Below are 26,720 nucleotides of genomic sequence, written 5' to 3'. Positions count from 1 at the left end.
TGTCTGACACATTTTGTGGGTCTTGTCCTAATTAACCAGTCAGTTTGGTGATCGTGAAGTTATATGCCTAAATATGTAATAAAATTGTTAGCTTTTTTTTTTTTTTTTTTTTACTGCATATAGAACCGGGCACTTTGTTTAGGTAAGATTTGATTGTGATTTAAGTCAAAATCTTCTGTAGGAGGCCTGCATACCTTCTGGAAGAAAAGGAAAGGTAGGGGGGGACAACCATAGAATAATCTGAGTTGGAAGGGACTCATGAGGATCATCGAGTCCAACCTGTCTCCACACAAGAAGAACCTTAAAATAAGTAATAAAGAGGTTACTTCTTACCAGCCATTATCATTATACAAAGCCTATTAAATTAATACCAGGGGCTTAATACTGTACAAATCAGCTTTAGTGGACTTTCTGTAAGTGTATTCTCAGGTAAAAGAATGTTCAAGGATGAACATTCACTTTTCTTTGTAGCGATCAGTCTAAAAAATGCAATAAAGAAAGTCACTGGGATATGGATAAAAATCATCTTGTTTTCAGTGCATCTTTCTGAGCAGCTCAGTATTCTAAAGAGGTACATTGAAGCTTTAAAAACAGGAATGAAATAGGTAAAATGAAACTGTGTGGCCTCTAACGTCAAAGTCCAGACATTTTCAGTTGATGATGTTAGTCACAAAATCATGAGGCTCCTCACCCTTGGTAAGAGAAGGTCTTCTGGTGTCTTGAGAGCTGCTGGAGATCTGTGTGCTCCGTGGTGACAAGGGTGAGTGTGGGACTGCAGCAAGGGGACTGTGCAGCCCACCAGAATGTGGGTGGCTCCAGCAGACACTGACCAGGTTTGTTCTGCTCTAGAGCTTTCAGTATGTAAATCTGGCTACCTGTAGGAGGGTTCAACTTCCATCTTCCTTCCCAGGAGCAAATACTTCCCCTTTCCTGCCCAGGACAGCAAACAAAGCCTAAGTGTGGCCTTTCCCACCAAGTCTCTACAGAACATTGTTTTCATCTTTTCCTCTGCACTTTCTGAGCTAATTCAGACACAAGAGAGTGTGTTTTATCTTACAGAGTTTGAAGCATGTCCTTACTTTGCAATTTAATTAACTGTAAGGGTCCTAATTTTTGGCTGTTCTCATTGACCTATGTTCGGCTACTGCTTATTGCTGTAACTAGAGGGATAACATAAGAACATGGCTGCTAAAACTGTTTCAGAAGAGTGCTTAATGGGATAAGTGAATTATGTTATTTTCATGCAGTTAGATCTTATCCTTTATGAATAATCAAAAACCTATTCCTCTCTGACTAAAATTAAATGCTTTGATATGTATGGATGGATTTTATTGTGCAACTTGTAGTAGATTGCACTCATATCTGAGTAATTGACTTAAAGGAGGATATTGCTCTGACACACGCTTAATCTTCCAGAGGTCAGGGAGACTTAAAATTCTTACCCAGCATTTATTTTGCTCCAGCTTTATGCTTCATCTGTTGAGGCTGGCATGTTATTACAGCTACACGTTCATTTGTTGATTATTTTTTTTTAAAACAGAGTGATCCAAAAAAATCCATTAAATGCTAATGATTTTTCAAGGGTGACTTTTGCAAATGGAAAAGCTCCCAGAGGAGCTGCACTGAAATTTACGCCCTGTTTACACTGCCTGAGTGAGGAGCTGGTCTGCAGCTTCTGGATCTCAATGGCTTCATGCCATGTGATGGGGCTGAGTGAATTGGGAGACACATGAGATTGGCTTGCAAAAAATCCCTCCTGGATATTTTGGCCTGTTTATAATGCCCAATGAAAAAAAAACAGATTGTGTAGTTGTGTAAATGTGTTCCCTGCTAGATTTCAGTTTGCTAAAGGCGTTGTTGAGTGCACAACTTGTTAAAAACTGGCATTACAGTGACTGAGGGGAGTGGGTTGCTTCTGAGCCAGTGCCATAGGACACAGAGAGCAACTTATGTTTAAGTCCCTGCTGCAGCCTGGTTTTGCAAAAAAAAAAAAAAAAAGTTAGAAAAGCCATGTAAGCCCTTATCATTAAAGGTACGTTGATTTCTAAATGATGTGATTTAGTACCTTAAAGAATTCAACCTGCAACCTCTGTCTGTGCCCCCGAGTACTGCAGTGCCTCACTCCAGGGGCTGTTCTGTTAGTAAATACCATGATGACTCAGAGCTGCTCCAGGATCCTGGCAATGAGACCAGTGAAAGTATTTAAGAAGGCCAGGAGTGCAAACTCAGTTTGAACAGGCTTCCTGAGTTAGCAACGCTTTGGGTAAACTGGATCATTTGATTTCAAAAGGAAAAGCAGATTGAGAGGAGATAGTGTAGAAAGTTCCCACTTGCTGCACAAACATGGTAATAGTTAATTAGTTAATACTTGAATGCTGTTTGGATTTGAAAAGACCCATTTCTGTAGTAATATTTTCATCCTGTTCATTGGCCTCTGGAAAAACTTAATCTTGACAGAAAATATTATTTGTTTTTAATTGCTTAACACCATGTTACTGAACATAAATGCTGGAAATAACTCTGTTCCCCTGCTTTCCTGTCTGCTGTAACTGAGGCCGTGTTACTGTGTGGAAGGGAAGGGACGACGTAATGGGCAGGGGGGAGAATTCCTCACCACTCCCTGAGTAGACAAAGACATAACAATCCTTCTGCTAGTACCTACCGTTTACTTATGTACCTGCTTGGTGTTTTAGTTTGTAGCAGGAATGCTCTTTTGAAGGAGATCTCCAAGTTAACCCTGCTGGCCATGCTGTCGTAGAGTATGGAAGTGCATATTTTGGATGCAACTGGAATGTATGTTCCAAAAAGGTACCCCAGTGATCTGTAGCCATTTAATCTAGAGCTTCTTGGGTACATGCTTTCTTCCCCTGACACATGTGGTGGGTACACTGATTCTGACCTCGGCTCATTGAGCTCCTGATCTGTTCCTACTGAGCTGCACGGCTTCCGCACGGCCTTCTTGTAGATCTATCCTCAGGTGACCTGTGTGGTAAAAGGAAGATGCAAAAATAGCACGCACAAATGGTAATTATGTCAGTTGAATCAGAGGTGGGAAGATGATAGAGTTACGTTCATTAATTTCAAAGAATTGTTTGAGTTTAAAACAAACAAACAAAAAAAGGCCACGTGGTTGTAAAGGATTCACTGACAGTGAGGCATCAGTCCTTGCAATAGAAGAAAATCTCTTGGATGTTTGGTGACTTCTTTTTTTCAGGCAGAGTGGAGCAGGCTACATCTGTTGTGCTGAGCTGGGGATTGCTTCCCCCAGCTCCCTGACAAAGGAGGGAGTTATTTCCTTGGAACTATCTCCCACCTCAGGAAAGAAGGAACAAAGGGCAGCTGCGGAGAGGAGATGAGTTTTAACCCTGGCTTTTCTGTGTCACCATCAGAGGAAGGCTGACATTCCTGCCCTTCTCTCTTCTTCCTCCCAGGAGAGCTCAGCACTGCCATGGCCCCTGCTGCAATCTATCATGTCCCGTGCTCCAGCACTTAATGATTGGCCTATTTCATAGCACTTGCTGATAGCTCATTGCTGGATAAAACAGCTATTGTCCTGTCCGACAGTATATATTGATTTACAGCAAGTCTATGTGACACGCTTCTTCTGTGCTATGCCTTTCTAAAGAGTTGTTCTGAAGATTAGCTTTAAAATGCAAGGTGAAATGTGATAGATTTTGGATGTTTCCAGATTAGCAGGTTCTTATTTTGTTCTCTCAGATTTACCTTCTGTCTTTGTTAGTTGCATCCCAAAGTGAAAGAAATGATTAGAGTTTTTTGATAGCTGTTTTTATTCTGAGTCAGTGGCACTTTGAAAACTAGGACAAGATAAAACCAAGGTCACTTAGACTCCTATAAAAAGGCCTGACAAAGAATCCATTCATCCTTATAAAAATAAAAATCCGTATTAATTAACCACGTGGCAGAGATAAGAATTTGAGACCTTGATTAAATCGTTAGAGCCTCCAAGCAGTGGAGTCAGGGGAAACACGTTCAGCCTGAAATATGAAATATGACTGCCTGCCACCGTGCCAGCAGCACATCTGTAACGAGCTGTGTTGCACTGGTAGGCATTGAGTTTTCTTATTGATTCGTGAGGATTTTTTTTATTTATTTATTTCAATGGGAAAATAAGCCAGACTGCAGCTGAGGCTGCAGCTACCTGAAAGGCAGGCTGGTGAGTTGCATTAGGCTGTGGCTGTAGGTTGTGGGAGCATAACTTGTTCTTACACACGTGCAGCAAAATAACTACTTTCTCCATTTGCTTGTGAGATGTTTGCCTGTGAGCCGCCCATGTGAATCAACACTTGTAGTACCTGGCCCATGTTGTGTAATGCTTCTGTACGTTAATAAGGAGAGATTAAACCAGAACAAGACCAAGAGTCTTCATCCTAATGGTCTTCCAGTTACCAACTCCGAAAGCAAGTCCTCTAAATTGATAGCAACCTTTGGCAAGAGCTACACCTGGAAGAGTTGCAGACGACTCGCAAAGCATTTAATATTTGCTTTCTGCTTCTTTTCAAGTGCCAGAAATTCCAGCCTGATAAAAGAGTGCAACTACTCGGTAATCACTCAGTAATCACTTAGGTAATTGGAATAGCACCCATACAGGTATTAAACCAAAGGGTGTGGTTGGGTCCTGTGCTAACATGAAGCCAATACCTCCATGCTGTTTATGTCCTCTGACTGTGTGTTGTGAGCATGATTGGTGTGTAGCACGTGTGCTTACTTTCTGTTTTCCAAATATTTTTGTCCACGTCTTTAAGAATGCCTTCGTCTTTATTGTTCATCACCACCTCTGTGTTATTTAAAAAAAAAAGAAGCACAAAACAGTTGATCAAGCAGAGGAAATCAACTGCTTCATGCTCTGTCAGGATTGTAGTATTACAGATCACAGAATCATTAAGGTTGGAAAGACCACTAAGATCATCTAGTCCAACCATCAACCCCCACCATGCTCACTGACCACGTCCCTCAGTGCCACATTTCCACAGCTCTTGGACACCTCCAGGGATGGTGACTCCCACACCTCCCAGGGCAGTGTGCCAATACCTCACCACTCCTTCTGAGGTTTTTGTTGTTCTTTTTTTTTCAAAATGCCTAACCCGACTAAAGAACTGATGGAAGACCAGTCAGCTCCATGCACAACAGCCCTCAGTGCATGCAGTGCATGAATGTTTTTCTAGCTGTTCACCCACCCGGAGACCCAGGAGGTCACCTATCTGCATCACCCAGACCGCGGTTTCCATAGCCTCATCCTCTGCTCCTGGCCACCAGCGCAGCAGGAGGAGGCCTTGTGCTTTCTCTCTGCTTTACATCTCTTCTACCCATCTCACCTCACCTCCCTGGTGCCTGAGGGGAAGGCTGGAGGCAGGCAGACAGGAGGGGCTGAGCTTTGCCTGTGGAGCTGCCCTAGGCATGTACAGAATGGCTGGGCGTCTGCCTCAGCCTCTGGCAGGGGATGGCTGAATAGGCTGTGAGGCTGGCACAGGCTGAAGGTGGTGGTTTAAGTGACTGGAACATCTGCTCATCAGTGTAAGCTTACGCTCCCTCAGCAGTCCACATGATGTGTTTGTAGTGTCTGTGTGGAACCAGTGCAGCCTTATGGGTGTTGATTCAAAGGGGGGAAGGGAAGAAGAGGAGACAACCACCCTTCCGCAGCTCTAGGCAGGCCCCAGGGGCGGGCAATGCTTTTTGGCTTGTTCTTTGAGAAGCCAGCCTGTCTGCTTCCAGTCAAAGCTGGTGTGGAAAGAGAGAGAAAAAGGAGGTTGTGTTCACGTGTGCTCCCAGGAGGCTCTGGGATGGCTGGCAGAGGTGGGCTGTGGGTTTTGTGTGTGGCAGTGCCTGTGCAGCATCTGGGTTAGCAGCGAGATTGAAAGGCTGTCATCTCAGCAGCCAACACCTGCTGTTATCTCAGGCACACAGCAGGGATGTATGCTTTTCACAGCCCTGTCTTGGCATCTATCCTGGGGGGGACAGGAGAGCTAGACTGATCTGCCTGCATCGCTCAGCTTTCACACACTGGGGAAAGGAAGAGCAGTTTAATATCGGCAGTGAAGTAAAATTAGGCCCTGATCCTCTGCTGTTCAACTGAATAGTTGCTTTTGTATAGACTGTCTTATGCCAAGTGCAAAGTCTTGGTATTTATTTTGACAAGGTGCATACCTTGCTCTCTGCTCCTAGATATTCTACACTTTCTGAAAGAACTATACAATGGTTCCCTTTTCTTCTTCTCTGTCACCCACAAGGCACAGAGAAAGGCTTTCCCTACTTTTGAAATTTAGCCTGATGTGAGAAATTGTTTAAATATTTTGTTTTTTAATGCAGGGCCTAAAATAGTTCAAATAGTCCCCTTGCAGCTGCTGGTGGTTTTTCACTTAGTGACAGCCTACAGGACCTGGCTGGGTCTCTGAGTGATTGATGGAGTTATTCTACATGGATTGTCGTCTAGGATGTTTTGTGCACACTGCTGCTTGCATTTCTTGAGCCTTCAAGAAAACCTTAGTTGCTCTTTGCTGTATCCAGTAGAGAAGTATGGTTGATAGTTGTGGAGCTCCTTACGTTATCATCTGTGCAAGGAAAAAAAAAATATGAACACTAAGAGTTGAGAAAAGCTAATATTAACCTGTATCTGCTCTCATATCTGGAAGAGCAGACCTTAGCTTTTTGAGAAAGAAAAATAAAACCAGATGATTTTATTTTTTCATTAACCATTTTGCTTTTCTTTTTTTTTCCCAGTGCAGCGAGAGTGTACTCAGAAGAAAACATTTACAACCTGGATAAATTCAATATTGGCAAAGGTAAGAAGGGTATTCTTTAGGAGAAGTATGCTTTTTGCCTTTTTTGGTTTGGATGTGTTCTTAGGAGATTTTTTTTAATGAATAAACAAAATTAATATAAGATTTTAAGCACTGTCTGGAAAAAGTAGCCCATAGAAAGCATTTGTTTATTAAATGTAACAACATTGTATTGGTGATAGTCCAAGGACACTTGCAAGAGATGCTTTGTAAGGAGTTGACAGTATCTTTCTTGCTGATTTGATAAAACATACTTTTTGCTGAGTTGTGGCATGAATCTCAGGGTTTTAAGAGTTTCTAAATTTCTGATTATTATTACTGTATTTAGGGAAGTATTACTCACTTACACAAACCACAAACATGAGTTTAATGAGATGATCACAGAGCAGTTTATACAGCGTGTGCTGTGGCTCTGAATTGCTCAGATAAAAATCCAGTTTTGGTTGCTCCTTGAGGAGAAGCCATTGAGCTGATGATAAATTTATGTTGTCCATGTATGGGTGAAAGAATGACAGCTTAGTTATTCAGCTCTGTATATTATTCAGATATGTAGTCATACTTATATTCAGTATATGTTGAAAAGGAAGTAAAAATATGAATTAACTGCTAATATTAACTTTCCTTTTGTTCAAAGTTACTTCTTTTTGCTACACATCTCCATGAAAAGTATCACAAATACTTGAAAATGTGTCCTAAAGTAACTCTTATAAATAAAACTCTGAGATGAGGAAAGTGGGAATAAGAAACAAACACGATAACGTGTTAGAAAGAGGAGAATATGGCTGATTAGATGCAGGATTTATATTTCAATTTACTGAAAAATAAAACATACTAAACAGTTTTTTAACAATGAAGTGGAATAATCTTTCATGTTCTATAATGTGTTGAATTTAAAGTAACTAGAGATGGTGTCACATACACTGAAATTTATTTTGCAGCATACACCTCCTTCTGTTATCTCAGACCTGTACACAGACATTCAGCAAGGACATATGCTTTTGGATCTGTTGGAAGTGCTTTCAGGTCAACATCTGGTAAGACAGAACAATACAAATATTACCTCAATGCTTTGTCAAATCCAGAAGAAATTGCAGGATATTCTTAATTGTAAGGACATTAACAATCCCTCTGAAGTCACAGAGCTATTTACAAGTAACTTAAGTTTATATCATTGACACTGAATCACCTTGAAATAATTTGATCCAAAGTCATTCGTGAATCTTTGCAAGACTCTCCTTATCAAAATGGAAATAAAATTAATTTTTACAACTAAGAATGTAACATGTTCTTTTCGCTTTGCAGCCACGGGAAAAAGGATGTAATACCTTTCAGTGCAGAAGCAACATAGAAAATGCTTTGACATTTTTAAGGAGCAAATCAGTGAGTATTAACTTCAAAATTCACAATTAAAGTCAGTTTAGCTGGTGGAGCATTTTCTTTGTTAACAATGATCCTTTTTTCCCTTCCTAGCTCAAGCTTATAAATATTCATGTTGCTGACATTATTGAAGGAAAACCTTCCATTGTGCTTGGCCTAATTTGGACAATTATATTTCATTTTCATGTAAGTATTTCAGTAATGCAAGGGAGTCTTTCAGTAGAGGAGAGAAAGCACAAAAATATGTTGGCTTACGTGGCTGCACAAAGAAACGAATTAGTACAAAGCAGAAGATTATTTTCTGACATCTTAAAGTGATGAGTCAGAAAAGAAATGCACCAATGCATCCTGCCTGTCTCTGAGCTGCTTCTCCAATGTGATGATAGCATTACAACTTGGACATCATTTAACTGAAAATGGTAGGAAGTGCAGATATTGAGATTTTTTAAAATAACTAGTTAAAAATCAGCTAAACTTAATCTTGCTAAGGACTATGATGATTAAGTTCTTAATAGAGCACCAAATGGAGCAATTAGCATAGAGTGGCTCACATTTATCTCCCCCAGGGGCAGACCCCTCTTCAGTCTTGGCTGTGCTCGAAGTTGTTTTGTGAGCCTTGTTTTGTGTAATTCTTGCTCTTTGTTTTTTAATACCAAGTATCAGAAATGACATGCAGGATGTTGTGATGTTTCCTACACAAGGTACTGTGTGTGCATCTTGTGTGACAGGACATTATGGGGAGAAATGGAAGTCTGAAAGCACATTGCATTGCTAGAACCCTGTTGAAGGACTGCAGAGAATGATGGAACCAAACAGTTGTCTAGCAAGACCCTGCAGTGAATTAATCTAGGTGCTTTTGGAATCTACTGGTGATAAGGGCTCAGGAAGGAATCTATAAGCAATGTTTTGTTCTATTGGTTGTAGCCCATATTTTTTCTTGGTAAGGTTACTTTGGTGCTGGAGTATTTATGCTGTGCATAGCAGTGTGTATTATCTTTTACCTAAACCAAGCCTCTCTAACCAACTGTAGATTTCTGAGGCCAATTGAGTAGGTTTTCCTGCACCCTGAGCAAGCAAGCAAGCAAACTCTGAACATGCCTGATAGAACACAGGACAGCACAAAACACAGCTGCTATTGGCTTCCTTCTCTGGTACGAAGAGTAGGAAAGAACACTGAGAAAATCCCTTCATGACATTCCTGGTACCCATAGTATCACATAAATGCCTTGGATGAATATTTCCTGCCAAAAATATCAACTGTTCATCTTGAACAGATAACATTTGGTAATGGTTGATAAACTTTATCCAAACTTTGGGGGCAGAAGACTGCTATTACAGCTTAATTGAGTCCTTTCTAATTCTCTGTGTTTTTTTGCCATTAATATCTTGGAAGTTTTCACTGTAACCTGGTTAAATTTTCCCATCATCTCTGACAGATTGAAGAACTTGCCAGGACACTTGCTTGCACTTACAATCAGCCTTCTCTTGAATGTTCAAGTACTGTTGACTCCTCCCCAAAGGCAAGGCGATCAGCTAAAAAGAGTGCTAAAATTAAGGAACGGTGGAAGATATCTGCTACAAAGGCTCTTCTATTTTGGGCAAAAGAACAGTGTTCACTGTAAGTTTCATCCAATATATATAAATAGTATTTTACATTTTGTATTTATGGCTTTTCTCTAAATGTGATATTTTTCCTTTTTTTTTTTTTTTTTTTTTAACATTACTTAGTGATGGCTTAGCAGAAAATGCTTTAGAATTCAAATGATGTTATCAATACTTTTAGCATCAATCAAGCCCTAAGCGTTATGAAATGAGCCCATTAAATATAATGAAGTGAGGCTAATCCTACTAATAAAACACTACAATGTAAATTAGTTTCTTTGGCTTTTCTCTTTTAGGAGCTTACAGTTTCCTGTGTGATAAGTCTAGTGGAATGCTTACATGATTTGCTAGTTTTAATCCTCATGGTTGGCACTGGTTAACAAAGTTTGCAGCAGTTACTTATTTTTTAAAAGGAAAATTTGGGGTTTCTAGGATTCAAACATCACTTGTGGGACTTGAGACAGACAGAATGATGAGTATTCTGTCAAAACACTGCATGATTCCCAAGGAGGATCCTAGTAAACACAACAGGTCTCAGTCCCTAATGTCTTTGTATGTCTTTTTATTCCCAATGTTCACATAGCTTTGTTGACTTCACTGGGAGCATTCACAGCACACAGCCAAAATTAAACAGATATTTATTGCAAGGGACAAGCTATATGTTTTACATTTTCTTCAAGGGCTACTGCAACTCTCAAAGACATTTCAAATATCTCTTAGAATAATGTCAACCATTTCTCCCCAGCTTTTTGATAGCTTTATGTTCTAATAACATTCTATTAGTATTTGAAGTTGTTTAGGGGCAGAAAAAGGCCTTCATCAGCACACTGTTTACTTTCTGAGTGAATACTTTTAGTTACTATATTTTACATTTTAATTGTGTATTATCAAAGCAAGATTGACCAGCATGTAAAAAAGAGAACCCTCTGTCCATTTAATCATTCTCTTTTGATTGTTTTTTATTTTCAGCAGTATTACTGGTATCGGCAATATTGCTGTCTGTTCTGTAGCATCCTTTCTGAATGGTGATTGCATTTAATAACTTTGTATCAGTTAATCCTATAGTCTTTGGTAATGGAACAAGTCTTTATAAAATCCTGGCCCATTGTTTTGTAGCTAAGTTTTATCACCTGAAGCCCTACATATTTTCCATCAGGAGCATACTCATACGAGCTGCATCTGGAAAGTAGTCCCAGATTTCACTGTGGCTCAGAGCTTTCTGGTCTCTCACAGCACTATTCAGGTACCACATAATGGAAGATGTTTAAAAGACACCAAGTAAGAAAAAAATATCTCCTGTGCTGATAGTTTTAAGGTCTGAATTTTCTGAAATGACAAAAAGGATTCCAAATGTCAGTGATCTGATGGACAAATACCTTTATTTTATTGCAACAACTTCAGTGCATTGCTTGTTATTTCTCCATCATGTAGAATGTATTGACTGTGAGGGCAAAGATTGTATTCAGAAGGAATACTGAATCAGTAATGCTTAGCTTCAGAATGCAATATAAAAAGAAAACATTGTAGCATTTTGCAAAACCAAGTTAAAAAATGTCATTGTAGTGATGAGCAATACTGTCTCTATGGTTTTCTGACCCAGCTTTTTCAGAAATGTAGTGACAAAGTTCTCTGTAACTACTTTGATTTCTTTCATATATCATGTTGCCAAATTTATATTGTATTTCTGAATTCTCACTTACGACATTTGAGTAAATGTGCTGTTGTGTTTTGTTTCTAATCATTTTTGGGATAGATGTGGTTCTATCAGTGTGAATGATTTCAAGTCAAGCTGGAGAAGTGGACTGCCTTTTTTAGCTATCATCAATGCCTTAAGACCAGGTCTAATTGATTTGGAGAAGGCAAAGGCTAGAAGCAATAAGGAAAACCTGGATGAGGCTTTCAGAATTGCAGAGTTGGAGCTCAATATTCCACGGCTTCTTGAACCAGAAGGTAAGCAATCTGCTTTCCTGTAATGAGGAGATTAATATAATCCTATATGTGTTGACTTGTAATACAGGCAAAAAGTAAAGCTGTGTTCAAGTTTGAAATCAAACGTTGATCTTTACTGTGATGCTCTAATCTGCAGTTCTTTATTGTGTAACACCGAGGATACTTGGGATTTCTAAGATTTTTGAATTGGCAGCATATGCAGGAACAATATGAAGAAGACAGAGAATGAAACTTTTCCTTTCATAGGAGAAACTTGTTCATTAATTTCTCATGTTATATCAAGGTGTTCCCAGGGAAAGAATTCCATTACATACTAATTTCTGTCAGTGGTATGTTATGTGAGCTACTACAAAATAAACATACTTATGGAAATGTGTTTTAATAACTGCAGTACAGTGTGTAATCATAGGATCAAGTCTAGAGGGCTGAATAATTGGTGTATTGGCTCTTGTAGATGTTGATGTTATGAATCCGGATGAAAAATCAATCATGACTTATGTGGCTCAGTTTTTACAATGCTCCAGGAATATGCCTGAGACTGAAGACATGCAGGTATGTAATCTGGTTTATCACAGGCATTCTGTAACAGATATGCGTTGTCACTGCCAAGATTATCAGTACTTCCTTTTCCCAGCTTATAGCAGGATGCAGTAACATTTATCCTTCACAGTTTGATCCTCTGATTCAGCCACGACAGCATTGAATTGGCTTGAACCTTCTGATACTCCTATGTGTTAGCCAAGACTCAATGTGATAGATTTTGATGGTATTGTTGAAATTACTGTGCAGGTGGTCTTGTTTTCAGTTTGTGGGTTTTTGGGTTTGTTTGTTTGTTTTTTACCGAGGATGTTTTTAATCTTGATTGTTTTCATGTGCACTCTCAAGTCAATATGTAAATACTAGAGTGGAAGCAGATAAATTTGCAAACATGCAGAACAGCCAGCTTTAAATTTAATAGCTTGCATGTAGAGTGAGCAGCAGTTGTTGCTTGCAGGCTATGCTGGTGAGAAAACCAAGTTGTCTGTTGTCTATATTCTCCTATACTGTGGTGTTTGGAAAACCAAGTTATCTGTAATCTGTATTCTCCAATAGCAGGGGGGTTGGAACTAGATGATCTTAAAGATCCCTTCCAACCCAAACCATTCTATGATTCCTATTAGAGTTTATACTAAATATTAGAGTACATACTATATACTAGTATATATTAATTGCCTTAATTAATTGCATTAATTCACGTATCTCCAAATTGATAATGTCCTTCCAGTAGGGCTGCAATCAGGCTCTTCTTTTAAGACGGCTTTGTATATCCAGGAGACAAGTTTAAAACTTTGGCCTTGCTTTATAGTAGCAGCTGGCCCAAAGCTCATTAGAGTCTCCAGGAAACATTGTTTGTTTTTCAATGGCTTTGAATGGGGTTATCTTATGCTCAGTATATGTTGCTTTGTGGCACAATGTGAATTAAAAACAAGGCTTTCAAAACAAAAACATGAAATTTTCTGCTCTAATTACTAGGGTAAAGTAACGGAGACCGTGAGCTGGTTGGCTGTGCAGGGAAAAAAGTTAGCAAATTTGCTGATGGACACAGAGAATGAAACTTATTACCAGAAGTACAAAGTAAGTTGCATTTTGTATTTAACTGCTTTTTCAAAAGTAAATATTAAGAATATTCTGAGAAAGAGACTTTCATCTTCATTGCCTAGGCCAAAATGCTAAATGAAACAGGAGATGGAAACCTTGAATTCAGTAAATGCTCTCAAATGATTGAGGGAAGAATAGGGTAAAATTATTTCTCTTTGGAAACAGATATATGCTGTTTTATTTCTGAGCAGAGCAAGGCTTTTCGGAGAGAGTAATGTAATGTCTTTTAATTAATTGACATAATTGAAAACGCGGACAAGATTCCATAGGTCCTTCATAAGGTCAGCTTCTCAATTTCTGTGATAATTATAGTAGATTCAGCTAATGACATAGAGGAATACTTAAAATGTTAACTATAGATTGTGTCTGAAGGAAAATTTCCTTTGCTTTGTATTGTAGTCAGAGTTGGTAATAAAATGGCCTGTGTGGCCATGGAGAAAGGAACTTTCCCTCCCTCTTGGTTAGAGGGAAGAACCATGTCCTGACAGCACTGACAATATGCTAAGTACAGATTTTAGTAGAGAATGGCACTTTCAGATGTAATCCCTTTCCTTTCCACGCATCGCGTCCTCTGAATTTAATGGAGTTCCTACCAGTATGTTCAAAGGCAGTATTCAGATGCATGGGTTCCATCCAAGTTATCTTCTATGAATTACTCTTCCTTTTTATCTGTAGGAAATGATGTCATTTATGGAAGCATTTAACCGAGAAAAAAAAGCATTTCTGCCCCTGTTATCATCAAAAAGAAGTGGAGCCGAGCTGAGCGAAGGCCAGCAGCAGATGAGGGAAGAATGGAGTAAACTCATCTCTCAGGTCAGAGGCAATTCCAGCTCACCTTGTTGCATGTGTGAATGTGATTGATGTGGAAGCCTGAACTTAGCCCAAGAATATGCACAGGGAAAAGCAGGGGGGGTGATACTTTTTTTGCATCAGCAAAAGCAGTATTGATCCTGAACCTGAAGTTCAGACAAACTAGTGTACAGTGCCCAAAAGGAGTCTGAAAGGGGCTGTGTATTACCTTCCTGCCTTTGCATCTGATAATTTTTGAGCAGCCTTCACATCAAAGGTTTTGGCCTATTAATGCTTACAAGGTTATTTGAAGACAAAGTTATGGTTCATAACTTTGCAGCTAGGAGAAGCATGATCATATTTTTTTCCCCACGGTACAAATTGTGATACAGTTAGATCAGGTAGATCAGTGCTTTGCAATGAGTTTGGCTGTGTTGTCTCTCTCTGTTGCAACTGAGGATGTGTTGGGCTTTGTTGACAATTGCTCTTTGTAGAAGAAATGTCCACTTGTCACTTCACAGTATCACAGAATGGCCAGGGTTGGAAGGGACCTCAAGGATCATGAATCTCCAACCCCCCTGCCACATGCAGGGCCACCAACCTCCACATTCAATATTAGACCAGGCTGCCCAGGGCTCATCTATCTGGACTTGAACACTTCCAGGGACGGGGCACTTCTTATAACAAGCAGCTAGTCCAGAGCATCCCTTGTTCCCTACTTCTTTTTTTTTCTGGGGTGTTTAGAGCATCAGTTTACAGAACGTACAACTGTATCTTAGGGATGGAGAAAGGAATAATAGTGACAAATTTAATTGCTTGTTTTTATTTTTAAGATTAATGAATGGAAAGCACAGCTGGACCAGATGTTGCCCCCACCTCTGGATGGCATTGAGGCCTGGCTTCAGAAGGTAGAACATCTGCAGGCAGAAGATTTGCCTGATTTGCAGGACCCATTTAAAGCCATGTCTCTCTTCAGTGAAATAATTTCAGTATTTAAGGTAAGCTGATCGCAGAGGAATGTTCTCCTTTAGTCTCACCTAGTAAAGTACTTATCATGGAATTGCTATTTACTGTTTTGGAAAGTAGTGTGGATATGTTTATTTTCTGAAGATGAAAAGCCCTCCAGAAGATACCGTTGATTTTTGTGGGTTTATTCAAGTAACTGCATAGGTCTGTAAGGAAGATTTCTGACTTCAGTGGAGTGAGATTAAATTTAAATGTGAAGTGAATGAGAAAATTATGCTATTTTATGTGGCTCCTGCAACTTGTTTGTTAAGTAATAATACAAAGTAATTGCATCCTTATCTTTAAATCTAGGCTTGATACATACCTGTTCAGAAAAGCACTTGCACTCAGGGTTACATTCCATTATGTTCACGTAGCTTATGTGTTTAAAGTTAAGTATTTGCTGAATCACTCTGTTATTCCCTTCAAAGCAATGGGAAGTATTCTGATATCAGTATCATGCAAGCTATTTACTCTGATCTTGAGGTCTTTGCACTGATAATATTTTAAATGCTTTGAGTTAGAAGACTTTAAAAAGCATAAGTGTATTGATGCTTGGTTGGATCATCATGGTACTTTACTTGTTTTTTGTTTTATGAACAAGGTGAAGTTGAATATTTTTGTAACTATCCTTGATGTTAGTTTGAAAGAATAGAAACAGGAGGTTGTTGTGAGTGGCTTGATCCCACCACTTTTTTGAGCTGTTGCTAGTCAATTCCTGGTAGGAGAAATGGCTGTTTTTTTCACTGATAATGGCTTTGCCAAACATTGGCCATTTCTTCTATGATTTTGTCTGATCAGGCTAAGCGTTAATAATGTTTTTAAGAATGAGACAGAGTGAGACAGTGGTTGATTCAAGGCTTTCTTTTTTTCTTTCCTGTTGACATGTGGATACTATCATTAAGTTTCTTAAGAAAAATAAGCCAAATCTGCTTTGGTGGGATAGAAAGGCATTCTGCTGAAATTTCCTTTTCCTTCTCCTTTAATCCAATCTTTTTAGTATGGTTTATATAGAGATTTTGCTGCCAAAGTGGTGCCTCTTGATAGAAATTCTACTTTCTCTCAAGAACTGGGAAAGTACTCAACAGTGCTCACAACTGGTTAATGTTATATGCTATCAGCATGATATTAAATGGAATTTATTGAGCATTCAAATAAAGTATTAGGCAAGTATGATACAATAAGTTTATTCAGCAGGTTTTGCTTTTAGGTTTTGCTAACATATAACGAGGAAAAACTTAATATCCTGAACCCATTAAAATGACTCATTTTTGTTGTAAAGATGGTATTAAAAGTGAGGAGGAAAACCTAATGGTGTAGGTTGTGTATTTCCATGCAGCTTACATTTTACTGGAGGCCCGCTGGCAAGAAAAGTTATATGTTGCACTTCAGAAGGCGATTCGATTGATAAGACTTTCATTACATGTTAATGAATAAAGACACTGAAAGACTGTCTTGTGCTGTCTTGTTTACTCTCACTGTAATAGCAGATGACTTGCTGATTCTAGTGTGGTTTAATAGTAGTTGACTCTAGTATTGATACGAATAGCTTACTGTTTCCTTTTCTTCCCAGGGCTTGATGAATTGTTTTGATTCTCACTTGGAAACTCTTCAATCATTTGAGAATAAAGATGAGAATAATATGCCACTAGTAGTGCCTGAAAAGCTAGAGGAAATGAAAAGAAGGTTGTGATACTCAAATTCCTTCTACTATGACTGTGTTGTATTCTAGTTCTGCTATTGACTTGCACATAACTTGTCCATGCCTTGCAGAAAAAGAACATTTTCCATTTAAGCACAAAATCACAGAATCACAGGAACACCAAGGTTGGAAAAGACCTACAAGATCATCCAGTCCAACCATCCACCCATCACCAATAGTTCTCACTAAACCATATCCCTCAACACAAAATCCAGATGTTCCTTGAACACCTCCAGGGTCCGTGACTCCATCACCTCCCTGGGCAGCCCATTCCAGTGCCTGACCACTCTTTCAGAAAAGTAGTATTTCCTAACATCCAGCCTAAATCTCCCCTGGCACAGCTTGAAGCCATTCCCTCTAGTTCTATCACCAGTTACATGAGAGGCACATGTTGACTGGTATATTGAGCACACAGTTTAATTTGTTGGTCTGTGAAAGTCTAATTATTTGTACAAAATGAAGCACATTAACAGGAGCTTTTCAAACGCCCTGTGCTAGTGTGGATAGGAAGTACCCACTTGAGGTAGAAAGCAAATTCCTTGAAAATAAGAAATTTTCTGGATGTGGGGATTCTGCATCCAATTTTTATTTTTTACCTTTTTGGAAAGCTGAAATTTACAGTCTGTGCAACCATATATAGCTTTTGAACGATATTTTCAAAAATGACCAGTGAATCTATTCACATAGCATGAGATTCTTTGACATACAGATAACAGATGCCCTTCTCTAACCATTTAAGGCTATAAAAATAAATTATAAATAAATTGAGCTACTATTTTAAAAAGAAGAAAAAAAACCTGTTACCTTAAAATTTTACTTCTACCATAAAGATTTTTACATGTAGAATAGTAGAATGGCTTAGGTTGAAAGAGGCCTTAAAGTTCATCTAGTTTCAACCCCCTCCCATGGACAAGGCTCCCAACCACTAGATTAGGCTGTCCAAGGCCCCTTCCAACCTTAATATCCCCTCTTTTTGTTTAAAGCCATTCATTCCCACTTGTCCCATCACTATTAGACTATGTAAAAAGTTATATTCACTCCCGTTCATAAGGTCCCTCCAAGTACTGGAAGATCTCCATGAGATCTTATCTGCTGAATAGTCCACCTTTCCATATCTTTCCAACTTAGAGATAAGAATGTGACATGGGACATATAATATATGTAATTCAGGATTTTTAGGCTAAAATCTCTATACATTAATGCCTTCTGCATCCAATGATTTGAGTCAACTTTTGGAACGTTTCACTGTTTGCAGATTCAATGATATTCGTTTCACAAACTCCAGCTCCCTTCTTGAATACCACTATGGACTGTGCTCAGCATTTGCCAATGAGGTGACACTGAAGCTAAATATTTGGGATGTGAAATACGGGACGAAAGAATCCGTGGAATCATTGCTAGAAAATTGGAATGTAAGTTTAAAATAATTGTTTTTCATAATCACACTGTAACAATAATTCCTCTTCTGTGCACTCTCTTTGATTCAAAATTGAGTTCATCCTCATCAGGGAGAAGAGAACTTCCCTTTCCACTTGCACTCCTCAGGAAACCGCAGATAGCAATGTGGTCACCCCTTAGCCTCTTTTTTTCTCTAGTCTAGGCAACCCAAATACCCAAATGTACTCAGCCTCTCCTCATAGAATATGCCTTCCAGCCCATTTGCCAGCTTTGTTGCTCTTTTCTGGGTGCTTACAAGTATCTCATTATCCTTTTAAAATGTGAATTTTCTGAAGACTTTCTCTGAAACTTTTCATGCTGGAAAATCCCTACTTAAATTAGTGGAAATTTCATCAGAACCCTAGTAGGAGGCAACAAGAAGTTATACAGAATCTCTCTGTTTTTTGTTTTTTTTTTTTTTAATTTTTCTTTCTTCCTGATATTAACATTACCCATAAATGAGGTGGGAATATTGCATTAATCTGTGCTGAGTTTCTTGACGAAGTTGATTTCATAAATACTTATTACCACGTTTTTTCTGTGGTTGTGGTTCATAGGGTAAGGTGCACCTTAGACTACCTAAGAGCCTGAGGACCAACCCTCTAATTCCCTAAGTAAATATTCAAACCATAAATCTCTTTCTCTACTCCCATTTCTTCCTTCCTCACCCTTTTCATCCCCAGTTTGTATCACATTGAATCTTTTTGAAATAAGTAGTTCTGACTCATACGTGACTGAGACTCGGTCAATGACATTCCAGAGTTTATATTTCCCATAAAGCTACTCTCTGCATGAGCAGAAAACAAACAGGTCAAATTCAGACTAAAAGTTCAAATGAGTTGCTGGATAAGCTTTGTTTAATTTACATTCAACTCCTAGGTTGCAGCCTCATTGAAAAAAATGTGTCCCAACCTGTATTTGCTACCATTAAGTTTTATGTGGGTTAGTTTTACCTGTACCAATTCTTTTTCACTTTGGGTAGAATTTCATCGAAAAAAAGAGACTTAAAACACAGCTAGAAACTGCTGCTGACATCTGTGAAGACTTGAAAAACAAAAACATAAGCAACCTTGACTTAGGTAAGTTCCTATTCATAAACTCATAATGAAAACCTCTGTTTTGAACTGGTATGCTGTCTCTAGTTTTAATCCACACTTAGGTTTTTTTGTTAAGTACTAATTCTATTGAATAAATCTGTCTGCTTCCAAATGTATAATATTACTTTCTTTTTGATATTCTAGCTGGAGATCCTCAAGAAATTAGCAAACTTTTTAAGACAGTGGAGTCAAAGATTTCTATGTGCAAAGACTATATTTCCAATGTAAATACTACACTACAGAAAGTCCTGTCTTCCTGGAGTAGTTATACAGAAAAACTCTACTTACTAAAGACATGGCTGGAAGAAAAACAAAATGAGTATCCAATAGAGGTATGTTGTTGGATTTGTTTTACTCACGATGGACAGAGACTCCTGGAAGGAAAACATTTTACATGACAGTGGTTGTACTTGCTTTTCTGTTCCTCATTTTGCAAATCAACTTGTGACAGGGCTCTGCTTGAAATTATTTCAATGCCTCTCTCTAGGTCCCTGCGGAAGTGCTGGCAAACTGGAATTCAGTGCATGCTTCACTAAATGAAGCTGGAAACTATCTCATTGAAGTCAGCAAAGAGCAAGTTGGGTCGAATATTGCCAAAGAGCTGAAAAAGCTGAATAGGAAATGGGCTAAATTCATCAAGAAGACACGCTTCGTAAGATAACAGTTTCATAATACCCTTTTGACAAGCAGCCTTCAAAATCATCTTTTCTAAACTTATCAGCTTGTTAGTAAGAGCTTAATAAATCTTTCAGTCAGCTGAGTATTTCCAGTTTTAAAACAAGAGGAACAGAGAATACACAGAGGTATCCCATTCATAAGTCTTTGCAATTCAGTTAAATGCTCTTTGTAACAATCCAGATAATACTCGTTTTTTAAATCAAAATTTTAAAACCGCTTTAAGGGGGATTAAACTGCAGGTTAAACTTTTTATTTAGTTATAGAGATAGAGGTATTTCATTTATTAAGAGCTTGTGAACCTTTGCTAAATTGTGTAATCACTTCTTCAGCTAGAAGAAGGTAATTATAGCTGCGTGGATATTTCTAGGTTATTCAACTTTATACCAGCTCACTTGACAGGTTTTTAGGTGGCAGTAAATTCCTATACAATCTGCTTGGTGTTATGTATATTACTTTTTCTAGAATAATTTCACACTAGCAGCATTATCACTCCATCTGGGACTATTAGAGCTCTTAATTTTCTAAGCTGAGCCTTTCAATGTCATTTATTAGAATACTGCTCTGATGTTAACTGTTGGCAAAAAATTACAGTATTTCTGTGGGAGATGAGCTTAATGAGAATGTTAATAAGAGGCATATTTGCAAGAGTGAGGAAATCTGGAGTTGCATGAAAAAGCCATTAGTAACATTTCAAGAGATGTTTTTAGGAAGTAATTCAGAAAGCAGAAATAGACAGTCTTAAAAGTGCTAAAGGACATAAGGGATTATTTTTCTGGTATTGCATTGGACATTATGTAAACGTATGTGTAGGTCAACATAGTGCAAATGCTTGAAATGTGGCCTGACTACCAGTACCATTCAACCATTACCACGCTTGCTGGCCTAGATTTGGCCAACACCAGCTGTCATTCCCTTTGACAATTCCCTGGCATAACTTGGGAAATGCTGTATCACAGGAGTTCTTCTCCATAGTAATGTGGATGTGGCTGCTTTCTTATAGGGAAGGGGAAATCCATGTGGGCACAGGTTGTGTTGCCCTACCTGCTCCCAGGTTTGAAAAATTAAGCCTTGGGTGATTTAGTTACCAGTGTAAGTTTGGTGTTTATTTGTCCTTCATTGCTTGTTGAGTGCAAAAGCAGGAAAGTTAAATTCGATGATTGTATGTTACAGGGGAGTAGTGGATAGATCCCTGTGAACTGATGATGAGTGTTTCTCTTTGTTCATAGCTTGGTGAAGAGAACACAGATACTGCTGAAAAGGCCAGGGAGCTTCCAGGAGGCATGGAGAAAATTGAAGAGCTCCTTGGAAGTGTAGAGAGCTGGGCCACAGAGACTGAATGCCTGCTCAGTGAGACTGGTCACAAGACACCTGTGGAACCTCAGATGGAGGAATATTTGCAGGTGAAAATGGAAATACATTCATACATACAGCTTAAAATACTTGTTCAACAGATTTTCATCTTTCAGCGTGGATTTATGACTTGGGTGAAATGCACCTTCATCAATGAAGAAAAAAATGCAGGTTTTATGCTGTAACACGAGGTGGAAGAAAGTCAACCAATGCTAGTATTTTGGTATTATTTCCCAGAATCAGTCATAGGTGAGCTAGCTACAAATGAGTCTTCTGGTGTATGCGTGTTCAGATGATAATTGCCAATGAAGTGCTGTTGGTGCTACTGACTGGTAGCTTGCTCTCTAGTGTATTAATTAGTCATGTGCAGCACAGCACTTGCAGCAGATTAAAACTTTGGAAGGTGCTGAGATTTGAATTTACAGTGCTTTCTATCGTGTATCCTTGCTTGGGACAGTTTGGCTGTATTCAATGCATTCCTGTCAAAAACTGGAATACCTGAGGTATTTGCAGCAGCATCTTGGGTAATCTGTGTATCTCAGCTTACAGGCAGTTGTTCTAAAAATCCACAGTGAGCACTGCTGAATTTTTTTGTTACTTTCATTTCTGTCTGTTGTGTCCAGTGTTTCTCAGCCAGAGATTATTGTTTCTCCCTAGCAAAGGGTAAGTTGAAATATGTATGTCCAACTCTGCAGCTTCACTGCAATGTCTTATTTACTTTCTTGTCCTGCCAGTGAAGATAAGACTGAACAAAGATACTGGGCTTTGCACTAGAGAAGCAGAAGCACTGTCATTTATTCCTTTTTCCCTATTTCTGCAACACGGAATTGCGTATAGTCTAGTAGTAGAAAGGTGGCCACAGGGTTCATTGAATTTCTTCTGTGCAAGTGCTAAGATTAAACACAGATGTTCTTCAGTAATTAAATCCATGTACAGTAACTGCTCTAGTTTACTTTGAGTTTGTGCCTTCTTGTTAGTTTACGGAATTAGAAAGTGTGAAGCTATGAAATGAATATATTCATCTTTTTGGGCATATATTTATAAACTAATCCTCATTTTGCAGTATGACACCAGTTTGTTAAAAATGATGAATTAAGCAAAGACAGCCTGAAATACAGCTTCCAAACATATGAATGATATTGTGCATTTATGTCTATGAGCAGGAGAGATCTGGTCACTAATTGCCTCTGCACAATAGGTCAGGAACCCACTAAAGCACTGATTATCATTAAAAGAATGCTAATTGACAACTTCAAAAAGGAAAATGTGTTGAATATTCATAGATCAAAACAATTCTAATATGGACATTTCATGATAAATATTCAAATATGGCACACTACTTTTTGCATGCAAAATACCCGTCTGCTTCCTGCCTTTTAGCACTCATTACCACAAGAAAGTCTGAGTCTTGATTACGTGCTTACTTTTGGATGACTTTGTGATCAGGTTATGCATATCCAAATGTGTGGTTTGTGCTTTTGGAATGTTCAGATGAGAGATGATGTTTAAAAAATTACTTCTGATTGAGTCTGAGGCAAAGTACTGATGGTATCACACTGACTGAAAGAATGCGTCAGCAAACGGAATCCCCTGTGGATGGCAGCAGACTCTCTCTACACAGAGATTTTGCAGGAAATATACTGACTATTATTGGGATATATGATTTTGTTCTTGAGCAAATATTGACCGTGCATGATTAATGCTGGCTTTTTCATTCAGTTTCTTTAAACAAAAAGACATAAATATTGTGTAGACTTCTAATGCTTTTCATTCAACCAGAGCTTGGCTGCAAGGGGAATTTCGTACCAAGAGCAAGTTTTGGCAGTAGAAGAGATATTGCAGTCTCTGATGAAGAATGCTTCAAGTCAGGGGTCCCAGCAGCATTGTCACACCACTGGGTTGCCAGCACGAATTAAAGAAGCGAGAGACAGAATAGAGGTACTCCTTTTTTATTGTTATTGTACTTTGTACCCACAATTTTTAGCATTATGTGATTAGGAAGACTCCTTTTCATTCATGTAAAACAAAAAAAGGTACTGTTGGAATCTGTCCCAGACTCTTGCCAGGGACAGAAATTAGAACGTTTCTAAGATCAGTATCTCAACTTGAAAAACTTGAGTGATGTTATGAAGCAATCACATTACATAGCTAATGCAACTTGTGCATGTTCTGAAAGGTCTCTTTCTTTCAAGGCTGTCATGGGTGACATGAACAATATCCTGCCCAAATCTGAGAAGAAACCCTCACAAAGGGAAGCTTTACTTAATTTTGAAGAATCTCAGAAGGATATTGAGGTTTCCATTTCAAAGGCCGTGGAACTTGTTAGTCAAAAATTAAGTCGTGAAGTGCATATTTCAAGATACGAGGTAGGTTCGTTTTCTGAGCCAGCTGAATGGATTATTTCTTAGTGTCATTTAATGTCTAAAAAGCTGAGAAAAATATGAGAATTTTTGGGGTAGCTCTTAATCGTTTTTTTTTCCTGCTAACTATAAAATAAATTTTTAGTTTAATTTTGTTAGCATATGTTGACAGGTAGACAATCTGAATGAGGAAATACGAATCTGAATACCAGTTTATTTACTGCCCTGTCTTAAATTATTCCATCATTCTCAGATCCCTGTTCTGAGCTACCACAATTTTTTTCCTGATTAATAATTAAGATTTCCATCTTGAAACATATGCCTGAATTCTTGGACAAGTTATTAAAGTGTGATTATAAATGCTGAATCTCCACTTCTTTTTCCAGTGGCTAAATGATAAAGAAAGTGTCAGATGTCAAAATTCAGATCTGTAAAAGGGGTCCTTAGTGAGGTATGAACCATGGAAACACCCAGTATCTGTGTTGCCTCACATTGCACAGCAAGTTCTGGGCTGCCCTATGCTGGCAGCTACACGGAGCTCACAGGGTCCCATTGCATCAGTGCAGACCTCTCAAATCTTTATGGGAGACATGGGACGTGGCCATGTGTGTTCTCTGGTAATGAACAGAGTTGAGGAACTTTAGTCTTTTTTTCTCTTTGGTACCACACTTTCCCCTAGAACGGGTATTAAATGAACAACATTTGCTTTTGTCATAAAACATATATTGACAGTGTCTGCAGCTTTTTTGCAAATAAACAAGAGTGGATAATGCCCTTGTTTTCAGTCATGCAAGGGCCATCCCAGCCCATACTCGCTGTGTATATATGTTTTGTATGTGTCCTTTATAGGCTACTGATGACATCTTATTAGATTGATAAGCTACAATCAGTTCTGTTTATTTTTTGTAATGCTGCTGTGTTTTGCAGGAAGCTTTTAATGCTCTGGACAATAAAGTTCTTGACAATTTTTTGAAAGCAGTTGAACAACTGAAAAGTATTTCATCTGATCAGGAGAAGCTGGCAGTAGAAGAAAAGAGTGAAGATATTCGTAAAAGATGGGAGGTGAGATAATATTGCAAGGAGACTCCATTGTCTGTTCTCATTATGCTTCGCATCTTGGAAATCATTTTTTTTGTCACACTGTTTTCTGAGACTTTAATTTGCTTTGTAATACTGTCTCTCCATCTCACAGGGATAATGTGTTCTGAATTTTGCAGGCCGCTCATAATGAAATTATATCCTGTGTCCAACTTCTATTAGAAAGGGAAAAAAAGAAATTTAACACAACTTTTAAAAAAATCAATAAGCAATTAGGGAAAGAAAAGAAACTCCTAAATATGAATAAAACCAAAGGGCTCATCAAGGAACATGAGGTGGGTGACCCTTTCCTTTTCTGCTCATTTGTTTCTCTTTCTGAATGCATTGTCCTTCCTGCTCCTGCTTCCTTTGGTGGATGTAGCAGCTTGTGTTTGTGAAATAGAGCCCTTGTGTTATGTAAACAGAGAACAGAGGCCACCAAAATTATTTCAAATTATTTCATTGATTTTCTGACTGCAGACAATAGCCTCTTTACTTACCTCCTTTTTGCATAGATGTTATCTTCTTTTTTTTTTTTTTTTTTTTTTAGGACAGTCTTGAGGCATAAAACAGATTTATTTGTGCAAAGTATGAAAATAAGTGATTTTGTGTTCTTGATTTGTTACGATTTTTTTGTTAAATAAGATTGATGCTTCTTCAAGTGAGAGTGTTTTCTCACAGTGCAGTAGTCCCACTTTGTGTTTGTGGAGCATATAAATTAATCAGAGTTAGATGTAAGACTTTAATTTTTCATTTGTTGGGGCATTATGAATCTTGCATCTTCTGTAGGCAATGGTTGTTAGGCTTCACTGCTGCTAGCATTTTTGTTCATCCTCTGATATGCATTGATGTGGCCAGTTTACCACTTAGAAAGGTAATAAAATGCTCTCTGTTGTAATTCTGGCCTTTGCTGAAGTAAGCACAGTTTCTGTGTTTGCTTTTCATGAGTTTATTCTGACCCAATAGTAAATATCCAATTGAAAAGAAAAAGAAACATTCTTAGGTGCATTCCTTTTGCTCATATTTTTGTTAGATTTTTATGTCTCTTGATTTCAGCTTCAAAAGTAAAGTCATTGATTGGGAGTATTTAAAATACATTTTCCAATTCTTTTTTTTTTTTTTCTGTAGTCAGCATTTGAAATGTCAGTGTGCAGATGACTTGGGATCAAAAGTAGCTAAACTTGTAGTTAGAGAAGTAATTTCAAAATCAAGTGTGAATACAGACTTGGAAATGCAGCTGGGGAACACATTCTCAGAAATCCCAGTTTCTTTATTGGAAAAAAATATCAAGGAAGATAAATGTTTCTCTCGTGATTTGACACCTTATACTTCAAATCCATTCATCCGAGAAGACAATGGAAATAGAAAAATGTATGAGAATAATTAGTGTTGCTTATCCTTATGATTTAACATGAGATTAATGTATTATTTTCCATTGTTTAGGCCTTTTTTTCGCATGAAGGCAGCCTGAAAGAACTTAGCAAGTCACTAGAGGATCTTAAAATATTGGGAAAACTAGCAGAAGAAACTGTCCCAGACCTACAGACATTTGCTGCAGACTCTGAACAAAAGCTAGAAAAGCTTCAACAAACTGTGGCAGATACTTACACAGCCTTGCTGTCTCATGCTGGAAGAAGACAGCCATCCAAGAAAGAGTGGGTGACTGAATGCATGATGTGTTGTAGCCTTGTAAAAAATCAGATATGTGGGCAGATGTTGTGATATTGTGAACGTACTCCCAAGTACATTACTATGGGCAACTTCACTTTATAATGTTTAATATTGAATTTCATAATCTAGCAGTGTTTGATTACCCTTCCACACAGCTGCACTGTTAGGTTTTAATCATAAGCCTGGATTTGTT

The 26,720-nt window shown here is 38.3% G+C and overlaps 1 protein-coding gene across 9 annotated transcripts in view; it reads left to right on the top strand.

Moving 5' to 3' along the window:
* Positions 1-26,720, top strand: part of SYNE2 (spectrin repeat containing nuclear envelope protein 2) — a 174,777-nt gene that overhangs the window by 20,171 nt on the left and 127,886 nt on the right. For all 9 annotated transcript variants that reach the window (XM_085225782.1, XM_085225787.1, XM_085225786.1 and 6 more), the window contains exons 3-23: positions 6,736-6,797; positions 7,733-7,828; positions 8,097-8,174; positions 8,265-8,357; positions 9,608-9,789; positions 11,527-11,723; positions 12,178-12,275; positions 13,236-13,337; positions 14,037-14,174; positions 14,984-15,148; positions 16,729-16,841; positions 18,113-18,269; positions 19,277-19,373; positions 19,536-19,723; positions 19,879-20,043; positions 21,296-21,469; positions 23,199-23,357; positions 23,612-23,785; positions 24,707-24,841; positions 24,997-25,152; positions 26,300-26,511. In XM_085225782.1, coding sequence (XP_085081908.1) covers positions 6,736-6,797; positions 7,733-7,828; positions 8,097-8,174; positions 8,265-8,357; positions 9,608-9,789; positions 11,527-11,723; positions 12,178-12,275; positions 13,236-13,337; positions 14,037-14,174; positions 14,984-15,148; positions 16,729-16,841; positions 18,113-18,269; positions 19,277-19,373; positions 19,536-19,723; positions 19,879-20,043; positions 21,296-21,469; positions 23,199-23,357; positions 23,612-23,785; positions 24,707-24,841; positions 24,997-25,152; positions 26,300-26,511 — 2,941 coding nt within the window. The remainder of the gene's footprint in view (positions 1-6,735; positions 6,798-7,732; positions 7,829-8,096; positions 8,175-8,264; positions 8,358-9,607; positions 9,790-11,526; positions 11,724-12,177; positions 12,276-13,235; positions 13,338-14,036; positions 14,175-14,983; positions 15,149-16,728; positions 16,842-18,112; positions 18,270-19,276; positions 19,374-19,535; positions 19,724-19,878; positions 20,044-21,295; positions 21,470-23,198; positions 23,358-23,611; positions 23,786-24,706; positions 24,842-24,996; positions 25,153-26,299; positions 26,512-26,720) is intronic.

The sequence above is a fragment of the Meleagris gallopavo genome, chromosome 5 (genome assembly GCF_905368555.1).
Source record: "Meleagris gallopavo chromosome 5, MGAL_WU_HG_1.1, whole genome shotgun sequence".
Taxonomy (NCBI): Eukaryota; Metazoa; Chordata; class Aves; order Galliformes; family Phasianidae; genus Meleagris; species Meleagris gallopavo.
This window is presented reverse-complemented; position numbering and strand designations above follow the sequence as displayed.